This window comes from Musca domestica, unplaced genomic scaffold, assembly GCF_030504385.1.
Source record: "Musca domestica strain aabys unplaced genomic scaffold, Musca_domestica.polishedcontigs.V.1.1 44, whole genome shotgun sequence".
NCBI lineage: Eukaryota > Metazoa > Arthropoda > Insecta > Diptera > Muscidae > Musca > Musca domestica.
In genome coordinates, this window is record NW_026712334.1 from 336,030 (window position 1) to 355,251 (window position 19,222).

General features: G+C 35.9%; 1 protein-coding gene across 3 annotated transcripts in view; it reads left to right on the forward strand.

The window, feature by feature from the left end:
• Positions 1 to 19,222, forward strand: part of LOC101897825 (putative protein kinase C delta type homolog) — a 103,017-nt gene that overhangs the window by 58,845 nt on the left and 24,950 nt on the right. The window contains exons 1-2 of one of the 3 annotated variants that reach the window (XM_059127292.1): positions 2,924 to 3,096; positions 9,079 to 14,313. The exons of 1 other annotated variant lie outside the window; for it this stretch is intronic. In XM_059127292.1, coding sequence (XP_058983275.1) covers positions 9,876 to 14,313 — 4,438 coding nt within the window. In that variant the 5' untranslated portion in view covers positions 2,924 to 3,096; positions 9,079 to 9,875. Of the gene's footprint in view, positions 1 to 2,923; positions 3,097 to 9,075; positions 14,314 to 19,222 lie in introns of those variants that run through there. One more of the 3 variants, XM_059127293.1, reaches the window with a different exon arrangement.

The following is a 19,222-nucleotide window of genomic DNA, read 5'->3' on the forward strand; positions in this document are numbered from 1 at the left end:
GTGGCTATCGTTAGAGCACTCCAGCATTTAAATGTCAATCAATATTTGGTATCTCGTACCATCGCTCGTTATCGCGATACTGGTAGCGTAGCCCTACGTCAAGGAAGTGGGCGGACGAAAACAGCAACATCAGCAGAAATGGTTCGACTTGATCGAAAGTCACTTAGAAGTGGCCGAAGAATGGTTCGTGAGCAGAACATAACGAAATATTCCATTCGGCAAATATTGAAAAATGAGCTCGGGGTAAAGCCATTGAAATTCCAAAAAGTGCAAGAACTCACACGGCAACAGAAAGAAAATAGGCTCAAAAGAGCTAAAGAGTTACTTCGCTTGGCCGAAAGTGATGAACTGCCGAATTTGGTTTTCTCGATGAGAACACATTTATTGTCCAGCAGTTTGAAAACGATCGTCTTTACTTGCCAAAGAGGTCAACTGAAAATGTGCACCTTCGTTTGGCCACCAGAACTCAGCCGATGGTCGCTCTCCGTTAGTATTAATCGACCGTGACATCAGAATAAATGCCGAATATTATCGCGAAAATATTCTGGAGGGTGAATAAAAGACTTGGGCACGCAAATATTTTGGCTGCAGACCTTGTACATTCCAACAGGACTCAGCACGCGCCACCCAAGAATGGTTACAAAATGAGGTTCCTCGCTTCATTTCCAGCGCACAATGGCCACCAAAATCTCCGGATACCAATTCGTTGGACTATGGTGTCAGGAGTATTTTGGAAAGCAAGGTTGGCATTAAAAAAATACCAAAGTGTCGATCACCTCAAGAAAGCGTTTCGCGGGAATGGACCAAAATACCGCAGAGCAACATTCGGGCAGTGTGTGACGGTTTCATTGGCCGTTGGAAGGCCATAATTCGTGTCAAATTTGACCAATTTGAACCAATCTAAACTTATTCTTAAATTTAAAGCTATTTCCGACATTTTTGCATTAATTCAACAAAATTAAAAAAAAAATGGAAAAATTATGGCGTTTGACTTTGTTGCAGTTCTTTTATCTCACCCTACGATTAAACCTCATACCACACCTATAATTCTTATTCAATTTACTAAGACTCGACCAAATTATATAACATTTCCGACCAATTTTTTGATGGAATAACTAACTATAATTATTGTTATAATCATCTTCATACCAAAAATGCTAAATGAGCAACCAAACAAAACGAAGATGATCTGCATAAAACTAAATCTCAAAGTTTATGAGATTTCACCTTAATTTTCGAAATAAATTCGAAAATTTAAACAAATATGAAATCACACTCGCACACACACCAAATGTAACAATAACATTTCTCTTGATCTTTTCGGCATATTCGAACAGAATAGACACCAATAAAAACAACATAGTCTATAAAAACGTTTCTCAATAAACTGGCAAACATTCTCTGCCACTGTCTGGCATTTTCGCAATACAGGAAAGTTTGCTGTTTTCTTTTTTTTTCAATTTTTTGTGTTGCCCATTTATTTGCCTTAACATCGACTTCAATGAGATGAATGTTCGTTTTTAATTTTCCGTGTGTAGCCACTATGCCTGCTGTGTCCAGGGATGCCATAGTGTGTTGAATAAAATAGAAAACTGTCCATTTGACATCAGAATCTAAATTGTACATTATTTTGAGTGCAAAAGACGACATGCAAAAACTTTAAGTTTTCTTCGCCCATCATTATAAGAAAACAAATTTCAGACTGCTGTAATTTCTAAGCCACTCGTCCAACAGCTGTTAAAATTATCCCAGTGACAGCTCATTATATTGTTTACAAGCGTACGAAAGCATTTTGGTGAGAATTTTCCAGAAATAAAGTTATTCGTGATGGAATTCAAGCGTGATAGTGTGATTTTTTTATATTTGGCTGGAAAATCACAATTAGCTATCGTTAGACCACTCCAGCATTTAAAAGTGAATAAATGTTTTGTGTCTCGTACCATCGCTCGTTACCGTGATACTGGTATCATACCCGACATCAAGGAAGTGGACGGAAGAAAACAGCAACATCAGCAGAAATGGTTCGAAAAGTAAAGAAGCGACTTGATCGAAACCCGCGTCGCAGTGGCCGAAAAATGGCTCGTGAGCTGAATATATCGCAATATTCCATTCGGTAAATAAGCTCAAAAAATAGACTCAAAAGAGCTAAAGAGTTGCTTCGCTTGACCGAAAGTGGTGAACTGCCGCTCCTCGCTTTATTTCCAGCACAAATCTCGGGATACCATTCCGTTGGACTATTGTGTCTATAGTGTTTTGGAAAGCAAGGTTGGCACTAAAAAATAAGAAAGTGTCGATAACCTCAAGGAAGCGCTTCGCAGGGAATGTGTCAACATATCGCAGAGCAACATTCGGGCAGCGTGTGACGGTTTCATTAGCCGTTTGAAGGTCATAATTCGTGCCAAAGGTGGCCAATTTTAACAAATCTAAACATATTCTAAAATTGAATGCTATTTCCGACATTTTTTGCTTTCATTCAATAAAATTAAAAAAAAAATTAAAAATTATGGCGTTTGACTTTGTTGCACTTTTTTATCTCACTCTGTAATGTTATAAAAGTTACCACTTTTCCAAATAACGTTACCGACCACATAGTACAATATCAAAGATATGCTGTATATTCTGTACCTCTAAGGGGAAATTTTTCAAAATCATTGTTATATCTCGCACGTTTAAATCCTGCAAGTCAGTCACTCTCTGAATATGGTAATATTACAATTATTAAACATATAATAACAGGGTTGCCATTGCAGAGATATAAATATTTATATCGCATAGGTATATAAATATTTATATCTATCTATAGGGACTGTGGCAACCCTGCAAATTTGCCTATTTTCACATGAACTCGCATAATACTCTCAATATGTGCTTTTTGTTGTTGCCCGAAACACACAGGAGAAAAAAACTTAACACAGAATGAAAAATGAAAACACAAAAAAAAAAAAAAGATTTTCGAACATTTTGCAGAAAAATTGTGTCGTCTCAGCGAACAGAAGAACAGATTTTTTGAAATATTGTCTCAGTTATTGCGGTGAATTCTGAAAAAGCGGTTCGTTTTGAAAACATAAAAAAATCTCGAATATATAAATCGTGCAAGTGTGTGTCTGATTTTGGCAGATTATGATAGAAAATGAATAGAATTAATCAAATTTTCTTTGTAAAAATTAACTGAAAATAAAATAAATACAAAAAAAAACCTAAAACAAAATCAAATGATATTTGGTGTTTGAAAAAAATGAAAGTGTGCTCTTTCAAATCTTCCTGGGGATGCCAAGAAAAATCTTCTAGAACTTCGCCTTTCCTCAGACAACTGAGTCTTACGTCATTTTGAAAATTTTGCGTGATTGTTGAATACCTGTCGGACTCACCGCCGCCCAAATGCTTCTGTGTGCGATGTGCAACACCCAAAATCTTATTTTGTGAAAAATAGATAATATTTGCAAGATTTATTTTTAAAAACAGATTTCTAATTTTTCTTCGTGTTTTATAAAAAAAGTACAAAAAAAACTTTGGCAAAATAATTATTCTTTTATCGATTCGGACAATCGTCGTCAATGAAGAAAAGTTCAAAACATGAATTCGTTGTCAATTTGAATTTAACGTATTATCGTTTAAACGGCACAAATGTTAACTGTCATCATAAATATTATTTATCTGATTGGCTTTTAAGAGTTTTTGTTTTTTTTTTAATAACAAATGCAGACCGCCAACGAGGCAACAGGGTCCAATAATCAACCGTATTAGCATCGTCAGCATCATCATCATTGGCCATCATGTGATACGAAAATATTATTTTTATAGTCGATACCTAAGAAAATTCGATGATCTCAGTACTGCAGAGGGATGGACATTTACAAATAACTAAAAGTTTTTTTTTTGTTGTTGGTTTAATTTTGGTGCCAATACTTATAATCTGAAAGTTTCAAGTTAATTTTTATTGTGCCGATTTTGGTTAAATTTTTTCGTGAATGTCAAAATAATAAACTATAAAGCCCAGGTTTCTGGCGCTACATAAGCCAGATAATATATTTAGTAAATAAAACCTAGTGAAACGGTGTTGAGTTTAGTCGGCTCGAACTTTTTATAACCTCTAATATGTCCAAGGGAATTGTTTGATGAACTCTCATCAAGTTGGAGAACTTATATTTGTGAAAAACAAATAATCCGACCGATAGGAAAGTGTGGTTTAAGTGAAGAGGGATTGAAGGGTATTTTTTTAAGAAAGTTTACCATTTACTAATATACCCAAACGCATAACAACATCAGTTGAAAAATGTGTCTAGACTTTTTTGTTTTGGTGATATCGGGAGGTACAGTTATAGATGGACTATACCGAAACCTGGAGGCATATAGGTAAAATCCTACCCTTAACAAACTTCAAATTCCAATTTAAAATAATTCCATAATTTGGTAAAATCGTCAAAATACTGAGTTTCGAGAGACTTACAAGAGAAGGTAGACTTTTAAAAAAAATTTTCTGTCATAGGACGGAAACCTTTATGAACTAAAAATATCAAAAAAATCAATTTCGTTGAAAATTATCAAAATACCGAATATCGCAGGTACCATACGAAAACATGGACCTGGGCATGCAATTTTCTGCCTGAGAAGATGATACATATTGTGAACTCCAAATGCTAAATTCCTATATGGGCTCTACTCCACAATATGGACATACATTTAAATTTACATTGAAATTTACCAAGTTAAAGACAAATTGATTGAGAAAAGTGATCCATAAGAGCTACATCAAAACGTAGACCTGTATTGATATTTTTTCTGGTAGTGTTTCTATACAAAAAGACCTAAAAATACCAAAATTTGGGGAAATTAAAAAGGAACATACCATACTATCAAATTCACTTGAAGTTTTCAAGAACTCTGACTAGCTATAAATTAAAGGCAATAGGAAAGTTAAAAAAACGAGTAAGCAAAGGCTATAGTCGTGCAGTGCGACCATGTGATACCCTACACACCATGTGATACCAAACACATTTTAGTCGATTATTTGAAATAATGCTATACTGTCCTGCACAAATGTTACCTTTGTTTTTTACCGGGGATTTGTTCTTTATACTTACACTATACGTCGTGCTGATAGGTATCCAAAACATTTTCACACAAATTCGTTGTCTATTTTACCCGCTGCCCTAAACCCCAACCTTACGCAAAATTCCGTGTTGATTGGAATGTTTTAATTTTTGGTAAAATTTAACCCCTAAATATACATCTTGAAAACGATAGGCTTTAGTTCTGACCCCAAACTCTATCCCCATACAAAATTTGTTGAGAATCGGACGATAATTGCGACTTGTTGAGAATAGGACGACAATTGCGACTTGAATATAATACTCCCAAAACATAGTGTTGACATTGCCGTGCATTTGTGATTTCGTCAGGACTAAAACTATTCGCGATTTAGTGGAAATTTTCGTATTTTTATGTTATATTTTACCCTCAAAATATTGTCCGATGGCCAAACAAGATGGTAGGCTTCTGACCAACCCTAGCCCCTTGCAAAATTCCGTTGATTGATCTATAATTGAGACCTGTAGAGCCACTACAAAATCAGGAAATTTTTCGGTTTTTGGTCCATTTGAAATGTTTCAAGTTCTTATATTTGAGCAAAACGGTTAGATATCATCTCACGATAGCGCTCACCATTTACAGTTATGTTATGTCACCAGCCCATAAACTGCTAATTTACGTATCCACTAGACGCGCGATGAACAGAGAAATCATTTTGATAATAAAATTAAATTATTTGCAAGCTTTGTTCGTTAGTAAGACGATTCATGGTTAAATTATATACCAAACTGAAGACGTTGACAGTAAAACAAAACTCGGAACATTCGTGAGCTGTTTACACCAGTATTGCCAAAAAGATAATAGCAAAAAAATTACACTTTAAATGTCCCAAATTGTGTAAAAATCATACTCTCGATTTTTTTTAAATTGCTTGAATTTTCTATCAAGTTTTAACAAGAATAAAGTCTGCCTATCGATTTGGAAAAAGCTTTTAAAACTTCTTGAGGAGTAACAAAACCAATAATTTTATGTGCTCTCAAATCATATTCGATTTTGCACTGATAAATAAATATATGTCGTTTATATTAGTCACACTTTGATTAAATAAACGATATTTTCGTCATGCATTGTTTTAATGTAATACTGATTCGATATCTCTGTAGCTCTTGTATCCTATTAACAATTTCGAATCGATCAGGCCATGATGAAATGTTTGCGTTTTTTGCTTTAATTTTTTTTTTTCAATATCTCAAATATAAACTCCGTATTAAATCTCGTGACAATCGGTTCATAAATATCTGGGTCAGGTGAGGACGAACATTAATTCAAGCTTTGAACTTGATAATTACAATTTTAAAATTAAGTTAGCCAAACTTAAGCTCCAAATATCTAAACGTGATAACGTAGAGTGTTCAAATGGATAAACCACTTAGTAATTTCAAAAAAAAATAAATAAAAATCGGTTTTAGGAAATGTTATCAACATTGGGTTAATACTTTGCATTTCATATTCGTCATATCCATACCCTCCACATGATGTGGAGGGTATATTAAGTTTGTTTGCAACGCCGCGAAAAATATATATTTAATACCACAATGTATATATATTCCTGATCAGCATTTAAATCTATGTTGATTTAGCAATGTCCGTACGTTTTCTGTAACTTCTGTGACATAATTTGATGATAACAATAGGTACTATCTCCTATAATTAAAAATTATCTAAATAAACCAACGATAAACATAAACATTTTTCGAAGGAATTGCTTTAAATTTGGTGTTTTAAATGGATACCATTTCCTGGTATGGTACCTTCCGATATACGGAATTTTCCCAATTTTAGCCACATTTTTCAACGTTTTTATATAGTCTCCATAAACTGTACCACCCTATATTTGGTATTTTAATAATTTTAACGGAATTTTTAAATATTTTGCAAGATCCTTCCAATAGTTATTTAATACCGTGGCACAAGGTCTTCGACATAGGCAAAGTCATCACAATACCGTAGCACCCAATCTGTGGAACCTATTTAATGGTATTATACTTCGAAATACTGATCCGATCATTATACCTCTACTACCTGAGTCTCTTTAGCTATATCTGTCGTTATCATTCTAAAGATCGAAATTATGTTCCGGTCCTCACGATGTTTTTCATGGGGAAAGGGTTAGGTTCAGAATAGTTAGCAAAATATATATTTTTCCTCATATTAATGATCCTCTACAGATCAAGGTAATAGAACAATCGATGCGGAATTGTGCATGATATAAGAGAAGTTTGGGAAAAGGCATAAATCTAGAATTGGAATATTTAACGGGTGAAATGGATTTTTTTTTTGTGAAAAATTCAACAACAAATATTTTTAAAACTGAAAACCACTTCTCTTCGAAATATCAAATATATACATGGATACTTTAGACTTTCTTAACTGACAGTCAGTAATCGGAGAAATAGCTAAAAATTCATGGAAATTTAAATTTTCATATATCGTTTTTAATTCCTATTGACACAACGGAGGGGGCTTACTGTATGGACTTGTGGATCTAGTAAAAAATACTTTTGATACTTTTGAAAGACTATATGACATTATTTGAAGTTTCAGAAACTATATCGAAGTTAATGGTGGTGTTAGGGGATTTTTGGCCACGTTCGAAAATTGTCTTCACATTTTTTGATTAGAAAAAATATATTTTTAAAACAAAACTACAGTGAGGTGTTCCAAACATTTTATTTTTTCAAGTACACGTATAAAAGATCGACATAAGTTAGCAGTTCTTACTATGCACTTTATTTTCAACAAGTTAACAAAGGCTACAATCGGGCGGGCCCAACCATGTGATATCCTACAAAACTCAAATTTACATTAAAGTTTCTGTAAGTGTTATAACCCAAGAATAAATAAATCCCCCAAGATATTGGGGTATATAATTAGACTACCAAAAATATCCTGAAATAATGTCATATATCAACACATATTTTGCCGCAAGGCACAATACTAAGCTAAATTCCGCGGTCAAGCAAAGTTCTTACGCACTCTGTCTTGCTAATGGAAATTCAAAACAAACTTTTAAGATTTAGATTCCTGCTATATTTTACGTCAAGGAAATAAGCATTAAAGCGAAGGTTAGAAGTGATTCTCAGCACTAAAACATTCGCGGTAAAATGGAAATTTTGATATTTCTTACATAAAAGTTGTGGTCTATCCAAAATAGTAGGCTTCTACCCTATCCTTAACACTAACCGTACTTGTGTCAATTGGTCTATAATTGTAACCTTTAGATACAATGCAAAATCAGAAATCAGTTTTCGATACATTTCATCCTCTCAATATTCTTCGGTCATCTTCAACAAAGAGAGGCTTCTAGAATACACCCAAACCCTACTCCCGTGCAAAATTTCGTGAGGATCGGGCCATAATTTTGTGATTACAAATAAACATAGATAAGTGAAAAAACGGACAGACACATAGTCAGATCGTCTCAACTCACGAGTAGAAAGATCAATATAAAACATTATGGGTCTGGGTATAAAAATAATTTAAGTTTAAATATTTGATATCTGGATTTTAGATTATTTAAAAATGCCATAATATTCGGAATATTGTTTTTACTTCTTTTACAAAAACATAAATTTGCCTTCCATTATTTTCCAAACAAACGATATGAAGTAAAGAATTTATTTAAAAGAAAAACCACAGTTTCCGCCACAATGTTTAGCAATAAAGCAAATATGTTGTGGTATTACTAAACGACCTTCAAACACACACAAACATACAACGTCATCAAATAACATGCAGATCTATAAATTAACAAAATTTCTTCATTTCACAATTTATGGATTTTAAATATGCTGTCGCAAAAATAGCTATCCTACACGCCCACCAGAAAATCAAGTCAGGGCACATGACAACGTAAAACTGCACCAAATATCATTTGATTGGCCACATAAGTGAGGCACACTTCGGCTTTCCAAAAAAAAAATCGAATCAAACAAATTTTATGCTAATTAAGAAGAGTTAATAAAAAAAGTTTTATTTTTTGATTAGCAGAACAACGAATATTCACAGAAATAGACCCTGAAAATGCCAGCGAAATATTTCTAATATATAATTTGAGAACAAGGAAAAAATATTGCATAATTTAATAGATTCTGCTCGCAAAGAATAGTAATAATTAAATATATTATAGAAAAAACAATAACAAAAACGCAAATATTTTATAAGAAAAATTACAGCAACAATATTACACGGGAGAAAAACGTGAACGAATAGCTATCGGCCAACGGCATTGCTGAGTGGTGAAAAAATAAATATTTTTTTTGTTTGTGGAAAAATTCACCGTGGAAAACCGCCATCTGCCTGATCGGTCCATTTAGTTGTTTTGTTACGCGCTGTTCATTCGTATGTCCGTGAGTTCCGTCGTTCGCTCGTTCGTTCATTTGCCTCTTCGTTTAGATGACAATTAGGAATTGTTGAGTTTTAAGTTAAAAATAAAAAACAAGTGCGAATATAATTATTTTACAATTATTTTTAGAGCCATAACAACAGCAACAACAACAAACAAGAAAATAGCTAAGAACCCGAAACGCAAAAGCAAAAAAAAAATAAAACAAAACAGAAAAACACCGATTTTACGGTAGCTGAACCAAGCGTGCAAAGAATGCTGCAATCAAAGAAAAACAAAACAACCGTTAGAGGATATGTTTAAAAATAAATTATGAAACAAAGTGCATAACAAAAATATTTCAAATAATTGAAAACATAGAAGAAGAAAAATCTAAAGTGACAAGAAATTGAAAGAAAAAAATCTTAAAACTTAAAAAAAGTTCTGCAAAACCCAAACAAACATGCCTTTGTACAGTGATTCAAATTATTTCTATAGTGGTGGCAGTACGCCCCTCTTTTCACCCTATTATCCGGGCTCCAGTGCCATTAGTTCGGCCTCTTCGTACAGTCCTTATACCTCAACTTACAATCGGGCCATTTCCGGTTCCTATGTGGTACCCATCTCGGCACCACGTACACCCTCCTATACCACACATGGACTGAGCTCATCTTCTCGCTATCAGCCAAAGTTGAGTACCATCACTGAATCCTCGCCCTTGATGAGTGTTTCACGTCACAGTGCCCTATCACCTTTGACACGCATAAACTCCCCCAAATACACCAGTTATACCAGCAGTAGCAGCACCACACCAATACACCACCACACTCCCAAGTACACACCACCCAAACCGATACTGATTAACACAGCCGATATTGATGTCTCGGCAAATCGTTATCGTAAACGTAAAGAGGAAGCCCTGCGGCAGGCCCAACTGCAACATGAATCCGAAATGGCCAACATAATGAACGCCCACAACCGGGCACCGCAGGAAGAACAAGAAGAGATCAAGCCTCACACCGCAACACCTTTATACGACACAACCCAACAAGGTGCCGAAGAACCCTCGGCCCCTCGTAATCGTTCTACCATCCGACGCAATCGTCCCGTTGTAAGACTATCCACTATACGTTCACGTAGCAAAGAACGTAACCGCAAAAAAGTTGAAGATCTCTATGTTGACACCGAACCCGAGGAAAAGAAACGCAGAGATATGGAAAGTGAGACAACGAAAAGTGAATTAGAAAATCAAGAAAATGAACAAAATTTTGAAGAAGTAATTCTAGAATTGGACAAGGATATGCAAACGGTGAGTAAGCTCAGCATACCTCAGTGTCCCACTTTCCATGATATTTGTGAAGATATTTCTTCGGATAAAATCGATGATGATCTCAATGCGGGGGCCTTGAGGCGCAGGGCCAGCCTCATACAGGAACAACAGTTACTGAATCAAGTGCAAAAATCTCCTTCGGGAACGTTTCAGACCATCAATTTGGAACGACGTGATAGTCATGACAGCTCGGATGGTGGAAGCCTGGCGGGTGGTCTCAACAAACACTCCTCGAAACGTCTCTCGAAAAAAGGCAAGAAAATTAGACACAAAATTACCGCAATTGTGGAAATCGAAAATGACCCCTCTTGTTCTATAGGTTTGAGCAAAATCAGCCCTGACCCGAAAGATGCAGCTGAAGCGGCATCACTTCCCAAATTCACCGTCAATGTAGAAACGGTGGAGGAGCATCATGAAATCCACAAAGTTTTCAAATTGCCCAAAAAGAAGAGCATTAAAAAGGTGAGCAAGTCCAAGGAGCCAGCAGAGCTACCAGAAGGTTTTATGTCACCACTACCAAAGCCTCAGGCATCGCCCAAGAAAAAGTTACAGGGTGAGGCAAAGAAAGCCCAGCAAAAATCGACGGCGGAAATTTTCACCTTCGACGAGGCCAGTGTGGAGGAGGCTAAGAGGCAGGAAGCCCAACCAGAAATTGAGGAAGAGCCCAAAACTCCCAGGACAGCCAAGGTTTTGAATAAAAAGACAAGTGAAAAACAACCCAAAACATCCACTCAAGTCGCCTCAGTTGAGAAAACTCCAGAGAGTCCAAAGGTACCCCAGCCAGATGCTTCAAGGAAATTTGGAGAAACCGATACAAAATCAAATGAAGAACCCAAATCTGCTAAGATTTTGGATACAAAATTAAAAGAGAGCCCAAAAACTCCCTCCATTGCTAAAGAAGTAGAAGAATCTCCAAAAGTAACAAAAACTGAACAACCTTCCACACCCAACAAATTGAAGACATCTGAATTGGACAAGACCAAAAACAAACCCTTGGAAAAATTAAGTTCTCTTAACATAGAGCTAAAGACTCCGGAAGCCACATTTGCCAAAGAAGAAACCTTAAAAGTGGAACCCAACACCTCAAAAACTTCTGTGATTTTCGGCGATGAAAAAACTCTAAAACACTCCCAATCATTGGATGCTGGCTCGGTTGCAACACCACCACCTACACAAGCTCTGGAGAAATCCAATTCCATAACCATAGAACTTAAAACCTCTGCAGCACCCAAAGCACTTAAAGAAAATGAAAAACCCAAAAATCTTGGTGGACCTCTGAAAACTTCCCAATCCTTGGATAGTGTTGCAAAACCCAAACCCATAAATAAAATTCTCGAAAAATCCAATTCGATCACAGTGGAATTAAAATCACCACCCGGAACACCCAAAACACCAAAAACACCTTTGAAGGAAACCATACCAGAAGAACCGGAACTCAAAACGGCTCCCAAAGAGATGGCACCAGAGGAGCCCAAAGTTGCAACTCCGAAGCCCATACGCAAAGCTATTAAAAAATCCGATAGTGGTGAAGATTTTTGGGCCCAAATAGGTAGTCGGGAAACGCTTTACATGAACAAACGAAAACAAGAGCTATTGGATACCCTCTGGCAGAAACGGGAAAAGCTACTGGAATCGACCACAGCGGAAGAAGTTTCCAACTTAGATGAAATTAAGGCCTCTGTGGCTGAACAAAAACAAGAAGATCTTAAGGAGGCCGCCGAACAGGCAGCCAAATCCACAATGGAACGTTCAAACTCAAATGAATCGGCTTTGAAAAAGGATGCAAAAGACAAACCGGCGGAGGATGTTGGGGGCAAGAAAGAAGTACCCTGGAAAAAAGACTTAGTTTCCAAAACAAAGGAGGAGAGCTCTGAAAAGAAAACCTCACCCTTGGCAAAGAAAATAACCACCGCCAAACCTGCAGAATCTCCAAAGACTCCCCTTACCCCAAACGAAACAAAAGACTTGAATCTCAACAAAAAACCAGAGGTCAAAGCAACCGGTCTCGCCGATAAAACCCAAAATAAAAAGATTTCTATGGACTCCAAGGAAAGAAAAGCAAATGCTTTAGATAGCCCAACAACGACCACCACTACAGCCGTGGCGATGACAAAAATAGCCGGGCAACAGGCCAAGTCACCTGAACAACAAGAGCAAGAAGAGCGAAAGGCGGCGACGGCAAAACAAACAACAGCACAAGCCAAAGGCAACAACAGCGCCAACAAAACAGATGAATTAGACATTAATAAAACATCAGCAACAACAACAACAACAACCACGGCAACGACGACGAAAACAAATGACCAACAGGCCCCAGCGTTGTTGGCAAAGCCACTTACTTTGACAACCAACAAAACCGAAAGCAATGCCAAAATTACTGCTGCATCACCACCGCCGCCGCCGCCAACCACTGCGGCCACAAAACAACCGGAAATAAAAGCGTTGGCAACAGCGGAAACAAAATCCAACGCCACGACGGAGGCAAAGCCGCTCAAAAAGAAAACACCCACCAAAACCGCAACTGCAACAACAACCGCCACCACAGCATCACCCACCAAAGGCAAAGCCAAACAATCGCCAACAAATGTCATCAACGCCGATCAATTTGTTGCAAAGGCACCTGCAAAATCGAATGCATCGCCGGCCAAACAAAATGCCAACAACAAAAAGACACCCGACAGTAAAAAGGCAAAAGCCGCCAACGGCTCTGGCAAAGGCAGCGCCACAACAAAGCCAGCCACCGCAGCGGTGTCTACGGCTACGGCAGCAGCAACCACAACCACAAAGCTGGATGGCGAAAATCAAACAACAATTCGCCAACAGCAGCAAATTGGCGGCAACAAAACGATCACCAGCTCGAACGAACAGCCAGCCGATATCGCCATCAACAAGAGCAACACATGCGGCGGTAATCTATCAAAGTTCGCCACAGTATCGAATTTGGCACAGTGTTTACAAGACGTTGACGCAGATCTAGAAGATTATAAAGGATCGTCCGCGGATAACAGTGACGACGACCAAAACTACACAGACGAAGAGAGTGATTTCGATTTTAATAGTATAGACGGTTGGAATAATTTCACGCCCAGTATGAAAAAGAAAATCAAGCAACGTCACCGCAAGGAGAAACAGGCCGCCGCCGCCGCTGCGGCTCAGGCCCGTTTCGATCCACAGAAAAAAGTGAAAATCGATACGACCCGTAAGCTATATGTGAAAGAAGAAGCACCGCGTTACCCACTAGTCGCTACACCGCGTCCTCTTTGGAAACGTGAAAAGATCGTTTATCCCGATGAGGATTCCGACGATGATAGTGAAGATAGTGAAGCGAGCGGTTCCACCGAGGAAACCGACGAAACGACCAGTGATGAATGTACCAGTGCCTCAGAAGAGTATGAAGATGAATTGAATTCAGCAACAGCTTCTGGTGGTGGTGGTGGAGACGGAGGCGGTGTGGGTGCCGATGGCACCACATCAGCCACCGGTGATCCGAACATTATACGCATGAGTACCTGCAGCAATGATTCTGGTTTTGAAGGTGGCACAGCACCCTCAAGTCCGAAAAAAATGCTAGGTAAGTTCAAATTAGCTTGAGGTATAATATAGTGATCACTTTTGAAGGATTTCAATTGCCGTGGCCCACAAAACCCAAAAATTAGCAATGAACAAACAAATTCTGCGTTGTTTTCAAAGCAACAAAAAAATGAGATGCTTCCCTCAAATCGCGTTTGTGTGAATGAATATAAACGTGTGAATTTGTATACTAATTGTCTAGATGTATACAAACAGATGCACATCAAGAATGAAATATATAACGCCTTCGTAAAATTTTCATTTATATAAAAATAAGCAAATTAAACAAATATTCTTTTTTGCTCAGGGCGCACAGTGGAAGATATGAAGGAGATTGGAAATTTTGTAATATTTAGAATAATGTTGGATTTATGCAAGGAAAAGGTATAAATAATGTATCTATGGCTTCTGAAGATTTGATTTATTACTATTGATGCAATATGATACAATATTATTTTTAAATTTGCTTTATAAGGATTGAAGTTTTAAAAATGTACTGTATCGTACTGTACAAAAACTTTTGTACTTAGAGAACATGTTCTGTAAGTCCATGCTTGTTCGATCTTTAGAGAATTTAGAAACCTCCATTTCGACCTCATAAAACTCTACAATTGTGCAGATTTGCGTTAGAAAGCTCATGTCAATACGTGAACCAATATTGAAAATGTTTGCAACTGAAAATGTTATCCTTTAAGAAACCATATATCAAATTACCCACAATTTAGTGGAAAATAAGGACTAAAATACCTCAAATACTAAATATTAGGAAATGTATATACCAGATAGTGGATATCGGTCGGATTTGTTTGGAAATTGTGGCTAAAATATTCACAAGACCAAAACCCAGGGAGTGCCACCACATAAAACAGCTTCCTTTGGTGTGCGGTTTTGTAAAGATTTCAGTTGCAATTTCCAAAAAAAATCAAAAAAATTGATTGGAATAGACTCGCAGAATTAAAAATTTGTAATGATTAGGTTTCCCTTTTCCGAAAGAATAACAGAAAACTGTGAATCTTTTACACCAAAGAGTCTTTAAAACCTTTCATTATGATGTTTACCGAAGAGGATATTAGTAAAATAATTGCACAATGGACCCACATCGATTTTTTTCAAAACTATTTCAAATTCTCCAAATGTAAACCTCAGAAACCTACAGTGGCCCCAATATCAAATTTCAAAATTAAGATTTATTCCTTCACCTAATACCGAACTCACATGGTACAATGAAGAGAAGGTAGGTCAACTTTGAAAAAATTGCAAGTATAGAGGTCTACCTGTTTGGCTTGTAATGTCAGAATTAGTATCAAAACAATAAAAAAATCAAACAACTTGTTGCATTTATTTTGAATAAATAATTGAAAACCGCGAAAACTGAATGAAAGGTCAACACTACTTTTCAAAACCAGGTTCTATATATCTCTAAAGGATTATTTCGCTACAAAAACTCTAGATTTTGTCGATGCCTACGATTTTGAAAACATCCGAATTTGAATGTTTTCTGAACAATTTTTTTATGGAAAAGAAAACACATACATAAACAAATAAAGATGACATATTAAGCCAAGAAAATAAAAAAAATTGAAATCATATGGTATCATAGCCCTACCTTGATATCATTGTACTATGCGAACTCATTACTTTTATAGTTAACATTTACAATTTCCACCTCTGTATCTCAAAACAGGTATCAACAGAGACCTCAGTATCAAACTTCGAGATTCCAGCTCTATGCCTTTTCCCGAGACCCCAATATCAAATTTGAGGATTCTAGCTCTATCCCTTCACCCAATACCAAATTTAGTACCACATAGAACTTTTTGAACAATTATAGAAAATAAAAACAATCTCCATATCTTAACCTCAGATACGATTATAGTACAAATTCACAAAAACACCTCCATACCCTAATTCCAGATACCAAAAGAGACCTCAATATCAAATTTGAAGGTTCCAAATATATCCCTTCATCCCATACCAAATTTAGTACCACTTAGTACTTTTCGTACAAATAAAGTACACATTTCCAAACCCAAATCTTAATGACAGATACCGTCAGTAATCTAAATATCCAATTTCAGAATTCTGTCTCTTTCCCTTCACTGAATACCAAATGTAGTACCATTTAGTACTTTTCGCTCTAGCTCATTCCGTTTGTCCAATACGAAGTTTTTGTACATTTTAGTAATTAAGAAATATATAGAAATACCTGATATCAAAAAGTACTGATGCATATGAATAAACAAATTTTGTGACAAAAGGAACCAAACCCCTCAAATTGACACGTCTGATGATGACTATGCGCCATAGTGAACCAGAATGGCACGATTATTACCAGAAAACACTTTACCATACTGAAAACATTAAATGTCAAATGAGGGCTCATTCGGTCAAAGAATATTGTAAAATACATAGTATAAACATCAAATTTGTGGCAATTTCATAGAAACGAGCCTTTCAAATATCTCAAGTCAGGAGGTATAGTTATATGTGTAGACCAATTTTGACCATTTTTTACTTGAGTTACGGAAAAAATTGTAGGGTGGCAAAGTCATCAAAACACCAGAAGTTTCTTCGAAAATCATATGGCTGCTCGCACAAGCTACATGTGTACAAAATTCCAGCTCTCCAACTTAATTGGATTTGTAAAGTTCTTTTCATTTAATTAGCATCCACAATTAAATGAAAAATTCTACCGGTGTTTGGAGGATTAAGATCTTCTTTGCAAATTTTCTTGTTATCTACATTTTTCTTGTTATCTAATTGGGTAATGCGATCGTATAACTAGCCATAATGTTGTAAGATGTATATTTTTGTATAATTATTTATTTTACAATAAATTCTAGGTTTAAAATAGTCCCTCTATTTTTTATTAAATCTCAATTATTTTTCATTTTTATATAGATGTTCATAGCTAGTGTGTATGAAAACCAAATAAAAATGAAACATTATCGGGCATTTACCTTTATGTCATTAGTACAACTACAACTACTACGTGTGTATATTCCCTCTGTGATGGCCTCATTCCATCTAAAATTCTCGCCCCCACACAGTTACACCTATAAAAATAAAAATTCCAACGTATCAGAACCACTTTAACTTCCTCGTTGTCGTCATGTGCAATTTACACAAATATATATATGTATGTACGAATCTGAATATTTTGAACACTTTCGTTTATTTTTCATATAAGTATGTCCGTGTCCATCGTCATAGCGAATATTTATTGCATTTTTCCGCAATAAAAGCAAAAGACATTGCATTGGTTTTGCAGTGGTATCTGTAGAAAGGAGCATTTTTTGGGAGTGACAGTTTTCATAGCTTCATTAAAATCACGAATCATTAAATAAACCTTTTATATATATATATATATATATATATATATATATATATATATATATATATATATATATATATATATATATATGATATATATGATGGAAACAAATTCGACTCATTATAGCATAATCGATTTATTATACCTCGTAATTGATTTATATTTTTATTGAAATTGTGATTGAATTAAAAAAATATATTATTTTGTTTGGGTGTCATCACCTCTGGAGGAAATCTGAAAAAAAATATATATAAAAGACAAAAGTGACTTACTGATTTCGAATTTTGGAATATTGTTGCTTGAGATAAGGCTGTTTTAGAAATTAGAACTACAAGTGTACTTAAAGTACTAAAAATGCAATTCATAGTGGTGTAGAATAAATATTCCTACTGAAATTTAGAAATTCGAACTAAAAGCACCAAGTTCCATAACATTTGGTATTATATTTAAGAATTAAGTTTTGAAAGTAGGGTTGATATAAGGAGGTGGGTTTGGAAGTATTTGATAAATGTAAGAACTCTAAAGGTACTAAATTTTGTATAACGACTTTAGCTGGAAATTTGAAATATTGGTATTGGGGCCACTGCTACCAATATGCGAAAACAATTAAATTATACTATATCGGTATTTGGGCGAACGCGTGGTGCTTAAAATCAGAAATTGGTGTGACGGGCTCAGATTTGGAGATTTTTTGTATATTGTACTATGTTTGAAATATAGTGTAGGAAAAGAAATGGAATAATAAATTCTATTAATAGGATTACTGTAAATGCGGAACGTTTAAAAAAAAAGTTAGTTGTAAAGGATCCGCCAAATATATATATATTTTTTTTTTTGCAAAATTGAGTGAAGCTTCGGGACTCGTCATACCTTCAGCTATATGGTTCCAAGGATATTTATCAAATATATACCACTCTTTCCGGTACCTCCCCCACAACGGGATGAACTTTTAAATAACCGTGAAGATCAACAAGTAAAAAAGCAATTTAAGTTCGGCCGGACCAATATCCTCCACCATTTTGAAGGAACTTGAAAAAATTCGAAAAAAAAACCGCTCAAAGGAAAACCGTTATATGTGTGCTACATGAAGGCTATATGGGCCTGCATAAACAATTTACCATCATAGTGTGTAGTACCCATTACGAGCTTTAAATACGAAATTTGAAACAATTCCGGTGAATAACGTCCCAAAATCATTAAACCTCGGAATATCGGGAGGTATCGTTACATTGCGCTATGCGAAGACGTAATTTTTTGTTATGGGCTGTATTATGAAGTTTAAATACGAAATTGGAAACGAAATTTTAAATGTTGTTAAAATCATCACAACACCAAATATCGGGTGATGCCATTGTATAGGGACCATACGATATCGGGGAACTATATAGTCTTCCAGGGGGTGAAGTACTTAGAAGGTATTCCTAGTATGAATTTTCGGACAATTTCATTGGAAAATGTGGCTAAAATCAACAAAATACCGAATATCGTTGGGTACCATTATAGAAGGACTATACGATAAAGTGTACCGATATAACCAATCTTCGAACTTGACCTGACTGCGGAACTTCGTCATAGA